At 39.1% G+C, this 17,867-nt stretch overlaps 2 protein-coding genes across 5 annotated transcripts in view; both read left to right on the forward strand.

Annotated features, from left to right (window-relative positions):
* The window catches only part of LOC118540711 (torsin-1A-interacting protein 2-like), a 46,870-nt gene that overhangs the window by 10,799 nt on the left and 18,204 nt on the right, over positions 1 to 17,867 (forward strand). The window contains exon 1 of one of the 4 annotated variants that reach the window (XM_036099996.2): positions 8,252 to 8,387. The exons of the other annotated variants lie outside the window; for them this stretch is intronic. The gene's annotated coding sequence lies outside the window, so the exon portion shown is untranslated. Of the gene's footprint in view, positions 1 to 8,251; positions 8,388 to 17,867 lie in introns of those variants that run through there. 4 annotated transcript variants of the gene reach the window in all.
* LOC118540713 (torsin-1A-interacting protein 2) lies at positions 8,387 to 13,024 on the forward strand. Its single transcript, XM_036100000.2, has one exon. The coding sequence runs from the start codon at positions 8,884 to 8,886 to the stop codon at positions 9,277 to 9,279; it is 396 nt and encodes a 131-aa protein (XP_035955893.1). The 5' UTR covers positions 8,387 to 8,883; the 3' UTR covers positions 9,280 to 13,024.

The raw sequence follows: 17,867 nt of genomic DNA on the forward strand, positions 1-17,867 counted from the left end.
TAAAAAGAACAAGAGAATTTTTGTCTGTCAAAGGCAGATTTGAGCTTGCTTACTAACATCCATTCAGGAAATAGCAAAGAATGTAGAATCAGGATATTTAGAGAAGATAATTATTTAATATGTATTAAGCTGCCATTATTAGTAGATACAAATTGCAGTGGATTAGAGTTGCATTTTCATTTTGCAGTTAAAGTGCTGTTTTCTAAATTTTCTCCTAAGTTTCAGGAAGAATCTTAAATTTACTGTAGTTCTTACACAAAAACCTGATTTATGTTTTCCTTTTGTAAAGCATTTGTGCAGTAGAGAAACTCTTTAAACTTTCGTTTTTACCCACTGTTGGCAGGTTCAGAGGTTTGAAAACGTTGCTTCTTCTGTGGGCCTTCCAGAATTTCCTAGGAACTCTACATGCAGTCTTTTAGTATCTATCTGAAGGCCTTTAGCCTTTACCCAAAGCATCGCTTCCAATCTGGATTCCCTGGACATCTGGAAGTCCTGTAAGATTTTTCTCTCTGTATCCGTAGTACTTGGCATTGAGCCAACTACGCAGTGGCTCAATGGTCCTACCAACTAAATGGTTGGTTTTCTCAGTAATGTAAACAATTATGTTTAATGATCAATAGAGAAATGGTGGTTCTCAAGGTATTTTCAGCATTTCTACAAGCCTAACAGTAATCATATATTTACTTTAAATCAACTGCTTTTAACATAAGCTGACAACAACTTAAGAAACAAATCCAGAATATCTAAATCTTTCCAACTTTATGATAGAGGCATTTTGAATATTTACCTGTAATTTAAAATAGTGAAAATTTCTAAACCAGGGCTAGTAACAATAATTATCTTTCTTTCTTAGTTTTGATTGGCAGATTGACATTGGCAGACGTCTGATTAATAAAAATGAGAAAATGAAATTATTACAAGAATGCTGGTTGTTTAGACATCCTTCCAAAATGAGATCTGAGGAGGGGTGTGCTGGGATAAAAATTACATTTGGTAGTAAAATGATTAGGAACCATTAACAACCTAATGGTTTTGGGGAGTCTAAAAGTATTCTCTTTCCAGAAAAAAGCACAACTGTACATAAAAAATCTCGATGTAATTTCAGGGGATTCAGGACTCCCTAAACCTATCCTAGATCTTTTTCTGTGGTTGTGGAAAATTGTGGTAGGTGATTTTCTCAGTATATACACACCACTGAAGAGTAGCAAACAGCTTGTGAAGGGGCTTTTTAAAGCTTTTAACTGTTGCTGTTTCAAAAAGGCGGTATCTTTAGTAGCTAAGAGTACAGGGTCTGGAACCATTCTGCCTGGATTCAGATACTGATTTCTCTGCAGTGACCTGTGACCTTCGCAAGTTGCTCAACCTCTCTGTTTCCTTAACTATAAAATTGATTATTGTAAGGATTACATGAGTTAATACATGTAAAGTACTTAGAACTGGTAGTGGTACTTGATGTTAGTTATTGTTAGTAAGCATAATTATCTCACAGACAAAGGATTACTGTGGAATACCTGGCCACGTGAGGTTCTCTGGGCTACTGCTTACTTGGAGGAAGGGTTCCTTTTTCTAATTTAGCACAAAGGCACCATGTGAAATAAAATCCTTGCACACAGATGCAGGCCTTGATGGGAATATGCCTAGATAAACTTTCTTTTCCATACCAGCATTAGGTAGGCTTCTTTTATTTTTATTTTTTTAAGATTTTATTTATTAGAGCGAGAGAGCGAGCGAGCACGCACAAGCAGGGGGAACAGCAGGCAGAGGCAGAGGGAGAAGCAGGCTCCCCGAGGAGCAGGGAGCCCGATGCAGGACTCGATCCGAGGGCCCTGGGATCATGACCTGAGCCGAAGGCAGATGCTTAACCGACTGAACCACCCAGGCGCCCCAGGCTTCTTTGATTTCTATGAAGAGATAGTTGCTTACAATTTTATGAGAAAAATGAAGATCTATATCCTTCCTTTTAAAAAAAAAAAAAAAAAAAAGATTTTATTTATTTGAGAGAGGGAGGGAGCACAACCGGGGGAGGGGGGTGTCAGAGGGAGAGGAGAAGCAGGCTCCCCACTGAGCAGGAAGCGCAATGCGGGGCTCCATCCCAGGACCCTGGGATCATGACCTGAGCTGAAGGCAGACGCTTACCCGACTGAGTCACCCAGGCATCCCGATCTATTTCTTCTGTAGTCTCTTTTTTTCCTCCATATATTAGTCATCCTCTGGGCAAAGTAACTACTGCTGCTCCTCTTGGCCACAAAGTGGAATTTTGGTTTTGCTAAACCTGTTTTTCTAGCCCATTGCTATTTCCACTCTACTCTTTTTTAAAATTATAACATATTGAATAGAGATTTTGTAAGCTGTTAGGACTTAGGATACAGTGAACCTTGTACCTCCACTGAGTTAAAAAAATTTTTTGTTTTTTTAGATTTTTTAAATTTAAATTCAATTAACTAACTTATAGTGTATTATTAGTTTCAGAGGTAGAGTTTAGTGACTCATCAGTCTTATATAACACCAGTGCTCATTGTATTGTGTGCTCTCCTAAATGTCGCATCACCCAGTTACCCCATCAGCCCACCTCCCAAAATTATTATCTTTGAAATAGTTTGTATGCCCTCCCCAATCATATCCCCTTTCTTCTCCCATCAAAGGTAATGGTCATCCTTGTGCTTATCTTTCTTTTCTTTATAGTTTTATTGAATATTCCTAAATAATATATTAAAACTCTATATAAATGGAGACTGTATAAGTGTGTGTGTGTGGAAGGGGACGTTCCACTTTTTATTTTTTTAGCTTAATATTCTTGAGTTTCATCTGTGTCTGTATGTGCAATATTCCATTGTACAGCCATAATGACGGTTTTTTCCCCACCACTATAGTAAAGCAAATATCTCAATAAAGGGAGTCAAGTCAATTTTTTGGTTTCCAGTGCATAAAAGCTATATTTACACTATACTATAGTGCATTAATCGTGCAATAGCATTATGTTTTTTAAAAATGTATATACTCTAATTAAAAAATAACTTATTGCTAAAAAAAATGCTAACCATTATTTGAGCTTTTAGTGAGTCATAATCTTTTTGCTGGTAGAGGGTCTTAGCTCGATGTTGATGGCTGCTGATGGCCGGGATGGCTGTGGCGATTTCCTAAAATAAGACAACAGTGAAGTTTGCTGCATCAGTTGAGCCTTCCTTTCATGAATGATTTCTCTGTAGCATGTGATCCTGTTTGATAGCATTTTACCCACAGTAGAACTTCATTTAAAATTGGAGTCAGTCCTCTTAAACCCTGCCACTGCTTTATCAACAGTTATATAATACTCTAATTTTCTGTTGTCATTTCAACAGTCTCCACAGCGTCTTCACCAGGAATAAATTCCATCTCAAGAAACTACTTTCTTTGCTCATCCAAAAGAACCAATTCCACATCATTTAGGTTTTATTATGAGATTACAGCAATTCACTCAAATCTTCAGATTTGACTCTTAATTCTAGTTCTCTGGCGATTTCCACCACATCGGCAGTTACTTGCTCCACGGAAGTCTTGAAACCCCTCAGTCATCTATAAAGATTGGAATCAGTTTCTTCCAGAATCCTGTTAATGTTGATTTTAGCCTTTCCCCGTGAATCAGGAATGTTCTTAATAGCATCTAAAATGGTGACTCATTTCCAGAAAGTTTTCAATTTACTTAGCCCAGATCCATCAGAGGAATCATTCTCTATGGCAGTCATAGCCATATTTCTGAAATAATAAGACTTGAAAGTCTAAATTACTCCTTGATTCGTGGGCTGCAGAATGAGCATTGTGTTAGCAGGCACAAAAGCAACATTAATCTCATTGTACATCTTCCTCAGAGCCCTTGGGTGACCAGGTGCATTGTCAGTGAGCAGTAATATTCTGAAAGAAATCTCTTTTTGAGCAATAGGTCTCAACAGTGGGCTTAAAATATTCAGTAAACCATGTTGTAAACAGATGTGCTGTCATTCAGGGTTTGTTTTTCCATTTAGAGAGCACAGGCAGAGTAGATTTAGCATCATTCTTAAGGACCCTAGGATTTTTGGAATGGTCAGTGTACAACGGCTTCAACTTCAACCTCTAACAAGAGTTGGCCTGTCCTTTGAAGCCAGGCATTGATTTCTCCTCTCTAGCTCTGAAAGTCCCAGATGGCATCTTCTTCCAATAGAAGGCTGCTGTAATCTACATTGCAAATTTGCTGTTAGTGTAACCACCTTCATTAGGGAAGTTAGCTAGATCTTCCGGATAACTTGCTGCAGCTTCTCCATCAGCACTTGCTGCTTCACCTTGCACTGTTATGTTATGGAGACGGCTTCTTTCTTTAACCTCATGAACCAACCTCTGCTGGCTTCAGACTTCTGCTGCTGCTTCCTCACGTCTCTCAGACTGCATAGAATTCAAGAGAGTGAGGATTTTGCTCTGGATTAGGCTTAGGCTTAAGGGAATGTTGTGGCTGGTTTGATCTTCATTCCAGACCATCCGTATCAGCAGTAAGGCTGTTTCACTTTTTATCATTTGTGTGTTCACTGGAGCAGCACTTTTAATTTCCCTCAAGAACTTTTCCTTCACATTCACAACTCAGCTATTTGGTATAAGAGGCCTTGTTTTCAGCCTGTCAGCTTTGGACATGCCTTTTGCACTATGCGTAATCATTTCTAGCTTTTGATTTAAAGTGAGAGGCGTGCAGCCCTTCCTCTCACTTGAACATTTCGGGGCCATCGTGGGGTTATTAATTGGCCTAATTTCAGTATTGTTGTGTCTCCGAATAGGGAGGCCCGGGGAGAGGGCAAGAGACGGAGGAACAGCCAGTCAGTGGGGCAGTCAGAACACACACAACATTCATCACGTTCACTGTCTTACATGGGCATGGTCGCAGACACCCTAAAACAGTAACAGTCGGGACATCAAAGATCACTGATCATAGATTACCATGGAAAATATAATTAATAATGGCAAAGTTTGAAATACTGTGAGAATTTCCAAAATGTAACACAGAGACACAAAGCGAGCAAATGCTGTTGGAAAAATGGTGCCAACAGACTTGCTTGATGCGGGGTGGCCACAAGCCTTCAGTTTTTAAAAATGCAGTATCTGAGGGGCACCTGGGTGGCTCAGTTGGTTAAGCGTCTGCCTTCGGCTCAGGTCATGGTCCCAGGGTCCTGGGATCGAGCCCTGCATCGGGCTCCCTGCTTGGCGGGAAGCCTGCTTCTCCCTCTCCCACTCCCCCTGCTTGTGTTCCCTCTCTCGCTGTCTCTCTCTGTCAAATAAATAAATAAAATCTTTAAAAAAAAAAAAATGCAGTATCTGAGAAGCATAGTAAAGGAAAGTGCAATAAAACGAGGTATGCCTGTACCTCGATTTATTTATCCATTTTACTGTTCGTGGCCATTTTTCCTGTTTGGTTATTGCATGCAGTACTACCATGAATATTTTCATTCATGTGTTTAAGCACAAATGTGCAAATTTTCTAGGGTATATACTTAAGAGTGGAATTACCGAGTTGTAGGAAACGCATATCTTTAGCTTTACTAGGTAATGCCAAATTAATTCCAAAAGTGGTTGTACTAATTTATGCTTCTATGGTATAAGGATTCAAATTACTTTTTGTTCTTTTGTTTATTGGGCATGTACAGCAGTAAATAAAGACAAAAAACCTTGTTCTCAAGGAGTGTATATTTTTATAGAAACAAATAGCTAGAATATTTAATATATCAAAATGGAAAATGTAAAGCAAGAAGGGGATGTTATCTTGGCTGCTGTTGGATCCATATGGGGATTAGAGATTAAGGCGATGAAGTACAACCAGGAAGCCCTGGGCTTGGTTTAGTGGTCACCATAAACAGAGCTACAGGTATGATGAGATTGGTCGGTCCTGATTCTTTCAAGCCAAAATGGTAGTGAAGCTATGAGTGGGGCAGGGGGGCAGTGAAGTTTGAGAATCATGCTGGGAGCATTTTCAGGAGGCCCTCTTTACTCATTTATTAGTGGTAAGGCTATCCTCCTGAGCGAGGAGGCTGGTGGATAAGTAATCTTATTCTGAGCACTTAGTGCTTTGGGGTCCCCTTTTGATTCTTGCCCATGGTGGTTTAGGAGGACCAGGGGAGGGGCTGTCTTGTCTGAAACATAAGGAACACTAAAGTTCTCTTAATTCGGGAATACTTGGAGCTCTAATGCTTTGTTGACTGTTGAAGTTGGAGAAATGAAGGTTGGGGGAGGGTGGATTTATTCTGAGTATTTGGAGCTTTAGGGCTCTGACACTGCCTGGGGGTGGTGGGGTGGTTTTGCCTAGAGTATATACAACCCCAGTTTCCAAACTTGTTAATTTTTGCCAGTCTGGTGGATGTGAAATAGTATCTTGTTGTGATTTCAATTGCATATCTCCTTCTCACTCTAAAAACCCCAAATTCTTTATCTCTTCAATGTTATACTTAGCCGTATAACTTTATTATTAACTTTTATGTTGAACCCCATGGTTGTGTGGGTTTTATTCATTATCTGTTCCATGTACTAAACATGCAAGATTTCCTAATTCAACAACTGAAACTTTTGTGGTGGCTCTTGTCAGTAGACGCTCAGGGAAATCTGTCATGCCCTGTATTGTCACTACAAAGGTTACTGAGTCAGGAACCCTGCCATACCTTCTGTTAACTTTGCCTGAGGAGCTGAGTTGGTAGCCCACACCCGTACAGTGTTACCTAACCTCAAAAAGTACTTCAGTGTACCGTCACTGACCTGTCGCCCCTCATCCTGGGCTCTCAGAATAGGAGCCCTGTGTTTGCAGCACTGTCAGAGGCTCTTCGGTTGCCTTTTAAACTTGCCATTTTATTTTTTATTTTTTTTTTTTTTTTTAAAGATTTTTTATTTATTTATTTGACAGAGAGAGACATAGCGAGAGCAGGAACACAAGCAGGGGGAGTGGGAGAGGGAGAAGCAGGCTTCCTCCGAGCAGGGAGCCCGATGTGGGACTCGATCCCAGGACCCTGGGATCATGACCTGAGCCAAAGGCAGACGCTTAACGACTGAGCCACCCAGGCGCCCTAAACTTGCCATTTTAAAATCTGAGAATCACAGCTGCTGTTGACAGTCTGTAAGGAAAATGCTTTGTCTGACCACAACTAAGGCTGTCACTCCTCTGCTTTTCAGGCCAAATCTTTATACAGTTCTAGCACTCACGCCTTCCCCAGTGTTTCTACGTGCTCTCACAGGATCAAGCCTCAGATTTCACAAAGAGAACACTGGAGAAAAGCAAGGTATATGTCGTATTCTGATATGTAGCACTTCCTCGGTGGCTATGTAGTTGTTCATACATCCTAGGACCCCACCTTTTTTACTTGTTATATTTAGTGTTGTGAAGGAGTATAAAAATGATAGTATCTGCAAATTCCAACTGATTTCTAAATATTTTCCAAGAATTGCTCAGAACTATTGCTCAAGACTATACCTTACTTGCTTTCTTAAACATGTAATGTGCATAAACCTATTAAGATAGATGTGGATAATGAGATATGCCCCTCTTGGTTTCTTTTTCAGCCTTCAAAAGGATTTCCTCCCAACTTCCTAGAGTTAGCTATTAAGATTTCCTGATGATTTTGTAATCCATTTTCCTGGATGGATTAAAGTCTGTTATAGAAAAGCTGTCACCATTGTTAATGTTATCCCACACATTACAGGAATACCATATATGGTACCCATTTCACAGAAAAGATACACGGGAAATCTCAGAGTTTTACTAGATTAAACATGATGATACAGACTTTACTATTACTAGAGTGCAGAAGGAGTTAGAAAAAAGAAACATAATCCTAAAAATATTAAGCTAGTACAAAAATTTTTTTAAAGATTTTTATGAGCAGGGAGAGGGAGAAGCAGATTCTCCGCTGAGCAGGGTTTCCGACGTGGGGCTCGATCCCGGGACCCTGGGATCATGATCTGAGCTGAAGGCAGAGGCTTAACTGACTGAGCCGTCCAGGCGTCCCAAGCTAGTATGAATCTTAAGTGAACCAAAACCCTTCCTAGTGCCCAAAATAAGCATAAGAATAACTCCCAATGGATAAATTGGTGTGATCCCCTATGAAATTGTCATAAAGAGACCCACAAGACAATTTTCATCCACCTTGACTGGCCCAAATGATTTCCAAGTGCATGTTTCTAATATTGTGAGCAACTCAAAGCCTATATGAGTCGTCTGAAGTTTTATCATTTACAGGTGTGTGAAGCATTCCCAGACGCTTCAACCAACTCAGCATCGACTACTTCTCTGTGACTGGGTCTTGATTAAGGTCCTCCCAAGAAAGACTTCATTGGATCCACGCTCAAGAGGACTCTACTAGGTTTTCCTGACCCCTTACATCATTGTAAAGTGCCAAGGCCTTAAGACTTGGGTACGTGTATTACAACGGCGAGTGCCAGCGCCCACAAAAGACCCATTGGACCTGTCAGCTCCTTTGTTTCACCAAGCAGACATAATAACTTACCAGCAAAGCAGAGTAAGCCACGTGCCTCTGCATGACACCACCAGCTGATAACACACAAGAAAAATAACCAATTTAGACTAGAGCCCTATCTTTTCTTGAGAAGCTGGGATTTGAAGGAGCTATTCTGAGATCTGTGCTGCTAGTGAGTGACTGATAACATTATAGACTGGATCGGTCCCTGAGTTCAGAGACTGAGTTGCAATTGAGTGAAAAATAGACAACGACATCTTGAAGAATTGCACGGAGGTGCAAGCCAAATTTAACTCTGGTCGCCAAGTATTGTTGGTTGGACTGAGAAATTGCTAAACCAGACCTGTAATAGGACTGGTTATTTGGGTATCTCTCTTTGTCATTGTTGCCTTTTACTGTTACATTGCTTTCTGTGTTATCTCTCTAAGCCCAGATGTTCTCAGATAATTCACATTGCCCGGACTGTGGACAACAGTGGTTCCCTAGTTTAGAACTAGGCCATTGGTTGTACCAAACTGAACTTGTTGAAAATGAGTGTTACCAAGTATTCTTAGACCGTATTAACAGAGCGGATTATTGCCCTGAGTGTTACCCTGATAATCCTGCTAATAGAAGCCTTGTTCTTCCTTGGTCTTTCCCACTTGAGTGGGCGCCCCAAAATCTTACTAGATGGACCTTTGAAAAAGCTTGCCACCCGTTTCTTCTGGGTCCTCCACTGGTTAGAAAAAGGATACACGACTCTAGAGTAGCTGGCTTTAACCCTGCATTGCAATTAATCTTGACCAGAACAGACAAAACCTTGAACAAAAAACTTGGCCAAAACAAGTAACTTCTTAAACAGTCAAAATTATGGAGACTCTAGAGTTTGTACTAGTAGCTCAAGGAAGACTGGGAAAATGAATCCTTTCTAAATCTGATCTGGACTGTCACTGCCTTGGGGAATTGCTTAAATTGTTGGATCTGCTCCCATCGGCTACACATACTTTGTTCAGCATGAATTTAATCAGTATTCCAGTCAGACTGTTCATCTAGAACCAGTCTAATCTACGTTCCCTATGTTTTGGAATTAGCTTACCCGTCCTAAGAAGCTCCACAGCCTTATTACGGATGTATGACAGGATAGTCCTGGAGGAGAGGCCCTGTACTCTGTGTACCATAATGATACTTTTAGTGATAACTTTTGTGGGAAAGCATCTTTGTAGCTGGATTATAGATTATTCCAGTAAAACAGCTAGATAGTTTAGTAAGAAACTGCATTGTTCTCCATTCCACCTCTTACACGTTAACCAGTGGTAATATCTACACAGGATACACACAAACATGCAGAAATGCCACTATCTTTACTTGACTCTACATAGCAAAGGCTGTCCTGTTTTTGTGGTGACTGAATTTCGAATGTCCTCCTCTGGAAATGGAAAAGTACTTATACTATGAGATACGTGACAAAAGGAGTTACCAAGCTTGACTCCATAGACACTATGCAGAAGCATCTTTCTGAGAACTAACAGTGTCTTGCTGGACATTGACCACATTCTGGCCTTCACCTGTTGATGAGAATCATGGAACTAGAGTAAAGGAGAAACTTAGAAAAATCTGCTGAAAACATCTCAGAGGCCATTGCACAATTTTTAAATTCCACTTAAGATACTAGATAATCCAGTGCTTGTGTAGCAGCTGAACAATGTTCCTAAGGTCCCAGGCTCTTCTGTTCTTCCCCACTGGGATCCTTATCGTGGTGGCTTTTTGTCCTCATAGTTGTTTCTTCAGTGAGTATAGTGTGGCTGTTACTGTTCCAGATATTTCATTCCCAATCAAAGGCTGGAAATACGAAGCAAAAGCTTTTTCCTTTCAAGTCTGTGTCTTTTATTTGGGAAAAAAGTCTTTCTCAAAAGTGCCTCACAGATTTCTTCTTACATCTCCTTAGAAGGTACTGGTTCACAAGCCTGGGAAGCCCAGCAAAGGGGAAGGGGGTTAGCAGTGCCTGGGTAGGGCCCATTGTCTCCCTAATAAAATCATGGCTCTTTTAGGAAGGGAGAAGGGGGGAATGAATAGCTGTTGGTATACAACAAATCATGCCTGCCACATGTTGTGAAACCTAAGTTATTTGTTCGTCTGTATAAAGGATGTACCCCAGAGATCTACCCTGTGTCTGCCTTATGTCTGTCACAATGGAAGTTCTCTCCTGTTACATTGCTGAATAAACTGTGTGGACTGCTAAATTGAGTGAAGACTAGTTAGTTAATCATTGACCCTTGGTTAAGAACTCCCTTTACTGTCCTAAAGCTCTTTCTGCAAAGTGAAAATTTACTTAGAGCTATTGCTTTTGATCACTATTATTGGTCCCTAAATTTTTTCAAACACATACTGACAAACACTCTACATACATGCAATTTTAAGTATCAGCAAAATGTTTTAACCAAAGATTGTTTTAACCAGTTTCTCCTTTAAATAGTTAAGAAAAAGTAAATGGATTTGTACTGTTGATTTCCAAATCAGTACCTGGATGAGCTTGTCAGAACATGCACATTTCTTGATCTTAGAAAAATTTTGATTCCTTAGGTTGCTCACAGGCCCCGGGAATCTGCATTTCTAAGTAGTGGTGCAGGAGATTCTTAACGCAGGTGCTCTGTGGATACTTTGAGAAGTACAATAGCAGCACCTCCATGGTGTTTAATTACCTGGCTTCAAAGGATGGGAACTGAGTAGTCATAATACCGCAAGGTAGTGATAGTTATTTACTTTGCTAGTGCCATATGAAGAGGTTTCATGTCAGACTGCAGGTAGGTCACTATGGATATTTCAGATTATAACTCAGTCACATTTTTCTCATTAAAAAAATCAGGACTGTTGTAGTTCTGTGTGGTGTCATTATACGCTTTGTGAGTATATGGGCAGGAGAAAGGAATCAAAAGTATTACCTTAAGTATTACATTAAGAATACTTTGCCTTCAAACATGGTTATATTATCACATACCTGTTATATGGTCAGCTCTCAGAAATAACATGTGGCAGAGTTCATAAAATTGAGCAAAGAAGAAAATTTAGAGAACTTTGTAGCTCTTCAGCTTAAGTCTTCTTAATAAGATTTTACTTGGTTTAAATATTCTAGAATGCTCCAATTCATAATTATGAATAGTGAATTATAAAGTATAAATATATTCCTAAAATTTAAGTCTCACAACAAATGATCTGGAGGGTTATCCCCTACTTTAGATTGTGTGAGCCATATTAATCATCTTTATACTGTGGCAGAGTTGATACTATTATATATATTGGTGGCCATTTTTAAAATGATTGTTAAAACTACTTCCAGTTATTTTATGGCAGACCTGGGAGTAGAAGGTTAAGAGACACATGCTGGGGTAGCCTGGGAAGGAAATAATCTGCTAAAGAGGAGGCTCTCCTGGGTTGGGGGTGACTGAGTTATGATTCATCTCTAAGTGATAGGAGAAACAAGCCCAGGCAAGCAGGCAGGCATAAAAGAATTCCATGGAATCCAAAGAGTATGTGGCAATCAGCATGATACACTTACCTGTAAGAGTGAGATGAGCCATACCCCTTCTGTTTCTTCAGTCTTCCCTGACAGCCCTGGATTCTCCATGGAATCCTGAGAACACAGCTTGAAAACTGCTTAGTATACAGGAAAAATAATGGCATTGCAGCCAGCTGACCTGTGTTTGTCTTCAAATTCTGGTACTATTAGATGACTTTGGGCATTTTAACCTCTCTCTATCCAGTTTCTTTATCTGTCACAAAGGTAGTGCAGTAATAACCTATCTCATCCTGTGTGGGGTTTGAATGTGATAATATATGCCAATCATATGGCACATATTAAGTCTTTAGGACTAGAAAAGGTACAGGAGAACGAGGCAGAAGTTAGAACTAGGAATAAGAGTTTTAGTTTTAGGGGATTAAAGCCAATTGTTAGAGCTTGATGCTGAATTATCGAAAACTTAAGTCCCTTCCAATGAAGGACCAGATTAATCTTGGTACTGAGGTTGAGTCTGTAGTTGAGTTGAGTCAAATGGTCTTAGGTGTAAAGATTAAGAAATCTACAGGGATGCATGACCCCAAGCAGGTCCTTGTCACATTTTTTAGGCCCATTTACAGTCATAATGGTGGTAGGTGTAATTGCTGTGTGATTTACTATCTCACCTGAGACTTTCCACAACACCAAAATAAGCAGTTTGAGAAAAGTTGAAGGTTAGGTTATGTGTAGATTCAACCAGGTCATATGTGCTAGAGTCACAATTGAAAACTACATACAGGTCGCTTTGTAGTATGTTTACTATAGGTGGTTTTTTTGTTTGTTTTTTGTTTTTGTTTTTTTTAGTGTCATGGTTAAAAGCTTGGGTCCCACGGTCAGATTGAGTTCCAATCCCGACTCTGCCTTTACTAGTTGTGTGTTTTTGAGTAAGGTTCTTAACCTCTTGTGTATGTCAGTTTCCTTGTCTGTAAAATAGTAAGAATATTAATGGTTCAGACATAAGACGATTGTGAAGATTAAATGAGTTAATACATAAAGTGCTTTGGATGCTGCTTGGCATAAACAAGGCAATAAATGTTACCTATTATTTTTGTTGTGTATGTTTTGTATGTTGTCTCTATAGCAGACTTATAAATTGCTTGAGGGCCAGGATACCTGCTTTTTATCCCTAGAGTCTAAATTGACACCATTCACTAAAATAAAAGTGTTTAAAAATAGAAAAAAGATATATGTACTTACTGGGCTCTGACTGCCATACATTTGTCATGATGGCATTTATATCTAAATTACCATCTTGGATTGACTTGATTCTGTTTTGTCCTTAGCTGCTAAACTTCTGATTCCCTCCCTCTCTCTCTCTCTCTTTTTTTTAAATTCACCGCTTAGGGGTGCGTGGGTGGCTCAGTTGGTTCAGCGTCTGACTCTTCGTTTGGCTCAGGTCACGATCTCAGAATCGTGAGATCGAGCCCAACGTTGGGATTCTCTCTCTCCCTCCCCCGCTTATGCTCACTCATGCTCACTCTTGCTCTCCCTCTTTCTAAAATAAATAAATAAATAAAATCCTTAAAAAAAATGATCACTTAGTGTTGCAGATTCCAGTGCTTCCTGGTACCTGCCCCTTCTCTCTTCCCCAGGTCTCCTCTGGGTCTCCGCCTCCTCCCTCCCTCCTACCTGGTCCCCATGGTGAGACCAGAGGTTTTCAGGATGAGCAGAGGTTGGGTGAAGTCCTGCTGTTCTCCCAGCCCTGATTTTGTTCTCAGGGACAGCTTTTTCGTGTCCTGTCTCCTCCCAGCTGGTTGTGACAAAATGCATGGGAGGCTGTGGTTGGAGTGTGCCCCTGTAACAGAAATGCATTGCTTGTGAGCTCAAAGAGTTAGCATTGCAGGCCCTTGCCTTTTGATTCTTACTTTCCCTCACAGAGGCTGATACCTTTTATTACTCATTTTAGAAAGTATTAACTACATCAAACATATAGAAAAGTCCAGAGAATAACATTCACCAGGTACCCAGATCTAAAATATATTAACGTTTTGCTACATTTGCCTCAGTTTTTTTTTTTTTAAGATACTTGACAGAGTTGGAACCCATTCTTGTCCTCATCCTCTTCCTGTCCTTCCATCAGCAGAAGCAAGCACCAAATGGAAGTTGATGTGTATCCTTTCTGCTCATGTGTTTGATTTTTTTATTTTACATGTATTTAAACAATGGTACAGAGCAATAAAAGAGAATTGACTGCTTCCGAAATGTTATTACTCAGTAACGTATCAGTAACATTTGTACATAAAGATGTAATATGCACCAATTTGTAGAGTTTCCCTTATGACACTTCATTTTGTATGTTGGGAGTCTGCTAAACTTGGTTGTATTGCTGCCGTGCAAAGGTCTGGCAGCGTACCAATCAGCGAACACATACCAAGTTGTCAAAGCATTACCATTGGTACAGTGAGATGGAACAGAAAGGATGCATCTTAAAAGAGCACGAGGTAATCACATTGGCAGAGGAAGTAGGCAAATTTGTGTCCCTCTTTAGAAAAGTCCCAGGATGTGGAGATGAAGGAAGGCATCCCTCAGAGTACCATCTGTTGCATTCTCATATACTGTTAAAGTAAAATGACACAAGTTTTGCTGCAGGGTCCTAGGGAAGTGCAAATAGCTGCCAGTAGTGATGAGGCTGTGTTTTACTTGAAGTGGCAAAATGAATCTTAACCTCCATAAATGGGGCACTGAAAACCAACATTTCACAATTAAACTTGTAAGGGGTTTGCTGAAAGTAAATATCTTTAGTGCCATATGAAGCACATGGGTCTTCATCAGTTCCTTTGTGCAAAAGATACCATCAAAGGGATCTTTTTTTGGACATGATTATGGAACGGTTTTTCCTACAGTTGCAAAACGTCTCCAGCGTTCCCATTTTCCATCAGGATGAGGCTCTGCCTCACTTCCATTAATCAGTCCAGAGGTTCCTAATGCACACATTTCCTCGTATGGATTGGACACTGCTCAAAAGGTTGACCTGCTTTGGGAATAGTGGCCTCAAGATCTCCCAGCTGCCCCACCATGTGACTTCTTGTGAGGATGTGTCAAGAACCTCCGTGTTTATACCACTTCTTCCCTGTAGCCTTGAGGGAATACCATTTCAGCTATGAACAGTGATATGTTACAAAGGGCCTGAATGAAATGGGCTGCAGGAATGTGTGCCTCCTGACAAGAAAGGTATATACTGAGCATTTAATAGAGAAAGATCTGTGATGGTTTCTTTTGTTTTAATTGCCATATCTAATATTACATTGTAAGAATATACCACAGTTTTTTAAAATCCACTTCCTTATTAACGGACATATAGGTGGTTTTCTCATTTGTTCCTCATTTTAAGCAATGCTGCCACGAACATCGGTGAGCACTTGAGGGAAAGTTTCTCTAAGGCATATATCTAAAAGTGCAATTGACTATTTGTAGAACATGCACATCTTAACTTTACCATATATTGCCATATTGCTCTCCAAAGTTGTAGTAACAGTTTACCTCATTGCCAGTAGGATTTAAGAACTCTGTATATCCAAATCCTCACCAACACCTGGTATTGCCCGACTTGTAAATTTTTGCCAATAGATGGTTGTAAAACACTGTTGTATGTCATCATTAATTTGTCTTGCATTTCCTTGGCCACTCTTCTTTTTGATTCATAAGAACGTTAGGTTTCCTTTTGTTTTAACAATTTGTTAAAACTGTTCAACTCTTTTGCCCACTTATTTTTTCATAGCATTATCTGTCTTTTAGGAGTCTTTATGTATTCTGGATATTAATCCCCTGCTGATTATACGTGTTGCTGATATTTTTCTAGTCAGTGAATTTATGTTTTAACTTTGATTTTGATGATTTGTATAGAAATTAATATTTAAAATGTGATCAAATTTGTCAAATTTTCCCTTTATGGTTTGTGTATTTTATATCTTGTTTAAGAAAACCTTGAGATTATAAAGATATTCAATATTTTCTTCTAAAAATTCAAAATTTTTCTCTTTACACTTAGGTCTTTAATCTGGAATTGATTTTTGTGTCGGGTGACAGGTTGAAATCTAATTTTTTATTCCCATTTAAATTGTCACTTGTCCTCAAACTACTCATTAATCCATTCTTTCCCTCTTGTCGCTTACCCAGTTTCCTTTATGTATGTGTGCGTGTATTTCCTTCTCTCTCTTCTCTATATTCTCTTTGTTCTTGTACCATTGCCCTATCGTCTTTATTTACTGTAAGTTTATAATAAGTCTTGATATATCTGGCAAAGATAGGCCCCCCCCCCCTCAGAATTATCTTTTTATTTTTCTTTCAGAATTATCTTAACTCTTTTTAATCATTTACTGCTCTGTGTGAATTTTAGAGTCAGCTGTCCATTCTCTAAGAAACATACAACAATCCAAAAATTATCTTGCAATTTTTGTTTCAATTTACAATGAATCTATAGATTGATTTGGAAAGAATTGGTTTAGAGTCTTACTGTCTATGCACATGATGTATTTCTCTACTTAGGTCTTTTTTATGTCCTTCAATAAAGTTTTATGCTTTTCTTCCTATGTATTTTTTTTAATACAGCTTTATTGAGGTGTAATTTACATACCATAAAATTCATCCCACTCTAAAGTTCTTGCATATATGTTGTTAGATTTATTACCAGCTATCTTTTAGTTTTTATTATGAGATTCCTTATAGTTATTATGAATAGCATCTTTGCTTTCTAAAATTTTTGTCACTGGTGCATAAGAAAGTTCTACCCATTGTTTTCTTGGTTTGGGCTAGCAGGAAATAAGTGTTTTAAGAAATCTGAAAAAGACTGGGGACTTTTTATTTTCTATCATGAACTAGGATAGGAGAGAAACCCTCATTGCAACATATGGTGGTAATGAAAAGGAGAGTTGGAAGCCCAGTCTCAGGAGATTGAAGAAGATAAAAGGGTGACCAGGAACTCTTCAAATCTGAGACATGTTCCTGAATGTTTACACCAGCAGAAAGGAGGCCTGTCTCTAACTCCTCCCTTCCCTTCACATTTATAATTGGCACCACTCTTTACATTCATAGATTTATTCATATTCTTTTTTTTTTAAGATTTTATTTATTTATTTGAGAGAGAAAATGAGATAGAGCATGAGAGGGGGGAGGGTGAGAGGGAGAAGCAGGCTTCCTGCTGAGCAGGGAGCCCAATGGGGACTCCAGGATCATGACCTGAGCCGAAGGCAGTCGCTTAACCAACTGAGCCACCCAGGCGCCCCATATTCTTTTTAATTAAAATAGGGAGTTCTGCTTTACACTAGGCATTATGCCAGACATTTGGGATTAAAATTTTTAACTTGTAAAATTGAATTTTACAAAAGAGTGCTGTGAAAAAGACATAAAGTTAACTGGCTAGCCTCTCAACTAGGCCATCAAAAATGTAACCCTTTCCAAACCTCTTTCACATATACTTTTGTATTTAATCCTCATAGCACTTCTTAATCATTTTTACAGATAAGGAAAGTTAAGTAAAATTAGCTATTATTGTTCCTGACAAAAAATGGGATTTAACTATAAAATGATAGAATATTTTATTATGAATTGCCTCTGATTTTGATTCCTTTTGTATATAGTTCATAATAATTTATACATCAGTCTTCTTTGAGCACCACATGGAAAGGCATTGAAGAGATCTAAAAAGAATACTGTGAGAGAATCACTAAGAAGGCAGTGACAAAATTCCAGATGTGTATTTCCTACTCCTGATACCAAGGCAGCTACCTTAGTTTGTAGGGTACTCTCTGTGCATTGTTAGTAATGATAAGTGAAAGCTGCTGAGAGATTTATATGGGACAGAAATTGGAGACATAAAGGAAATATGCAGTGATTAACTGAGCAGTGACTTAAATTTCTACTCTAAGAATCACTTTTTATTCCATTTTCAA

This window comes from Halichoerus grypus, chromosome 7 (genome assembly GCF_964656455.1).
Source record: "Halichoerus grypus chromosome 7, mHalGry1.hap1.1, whole genome shotgun sequence".
Lineage (NCBI taxonomy): Eukaryota > Metazoa > Chordata > Mammalia > Carnivora > Phocidae > Halichoerus > Halichoerus grypus.

What these genes read in the sequence shown, in the direction of transcription:
- LOC118540713 (XM_036100000.2), top strand. Translation starts at nt 8,884, where the DNA reads ATGTTCTCAGATAATTCACATTGCCCGGACTGTGGACAACAGTGGTTC.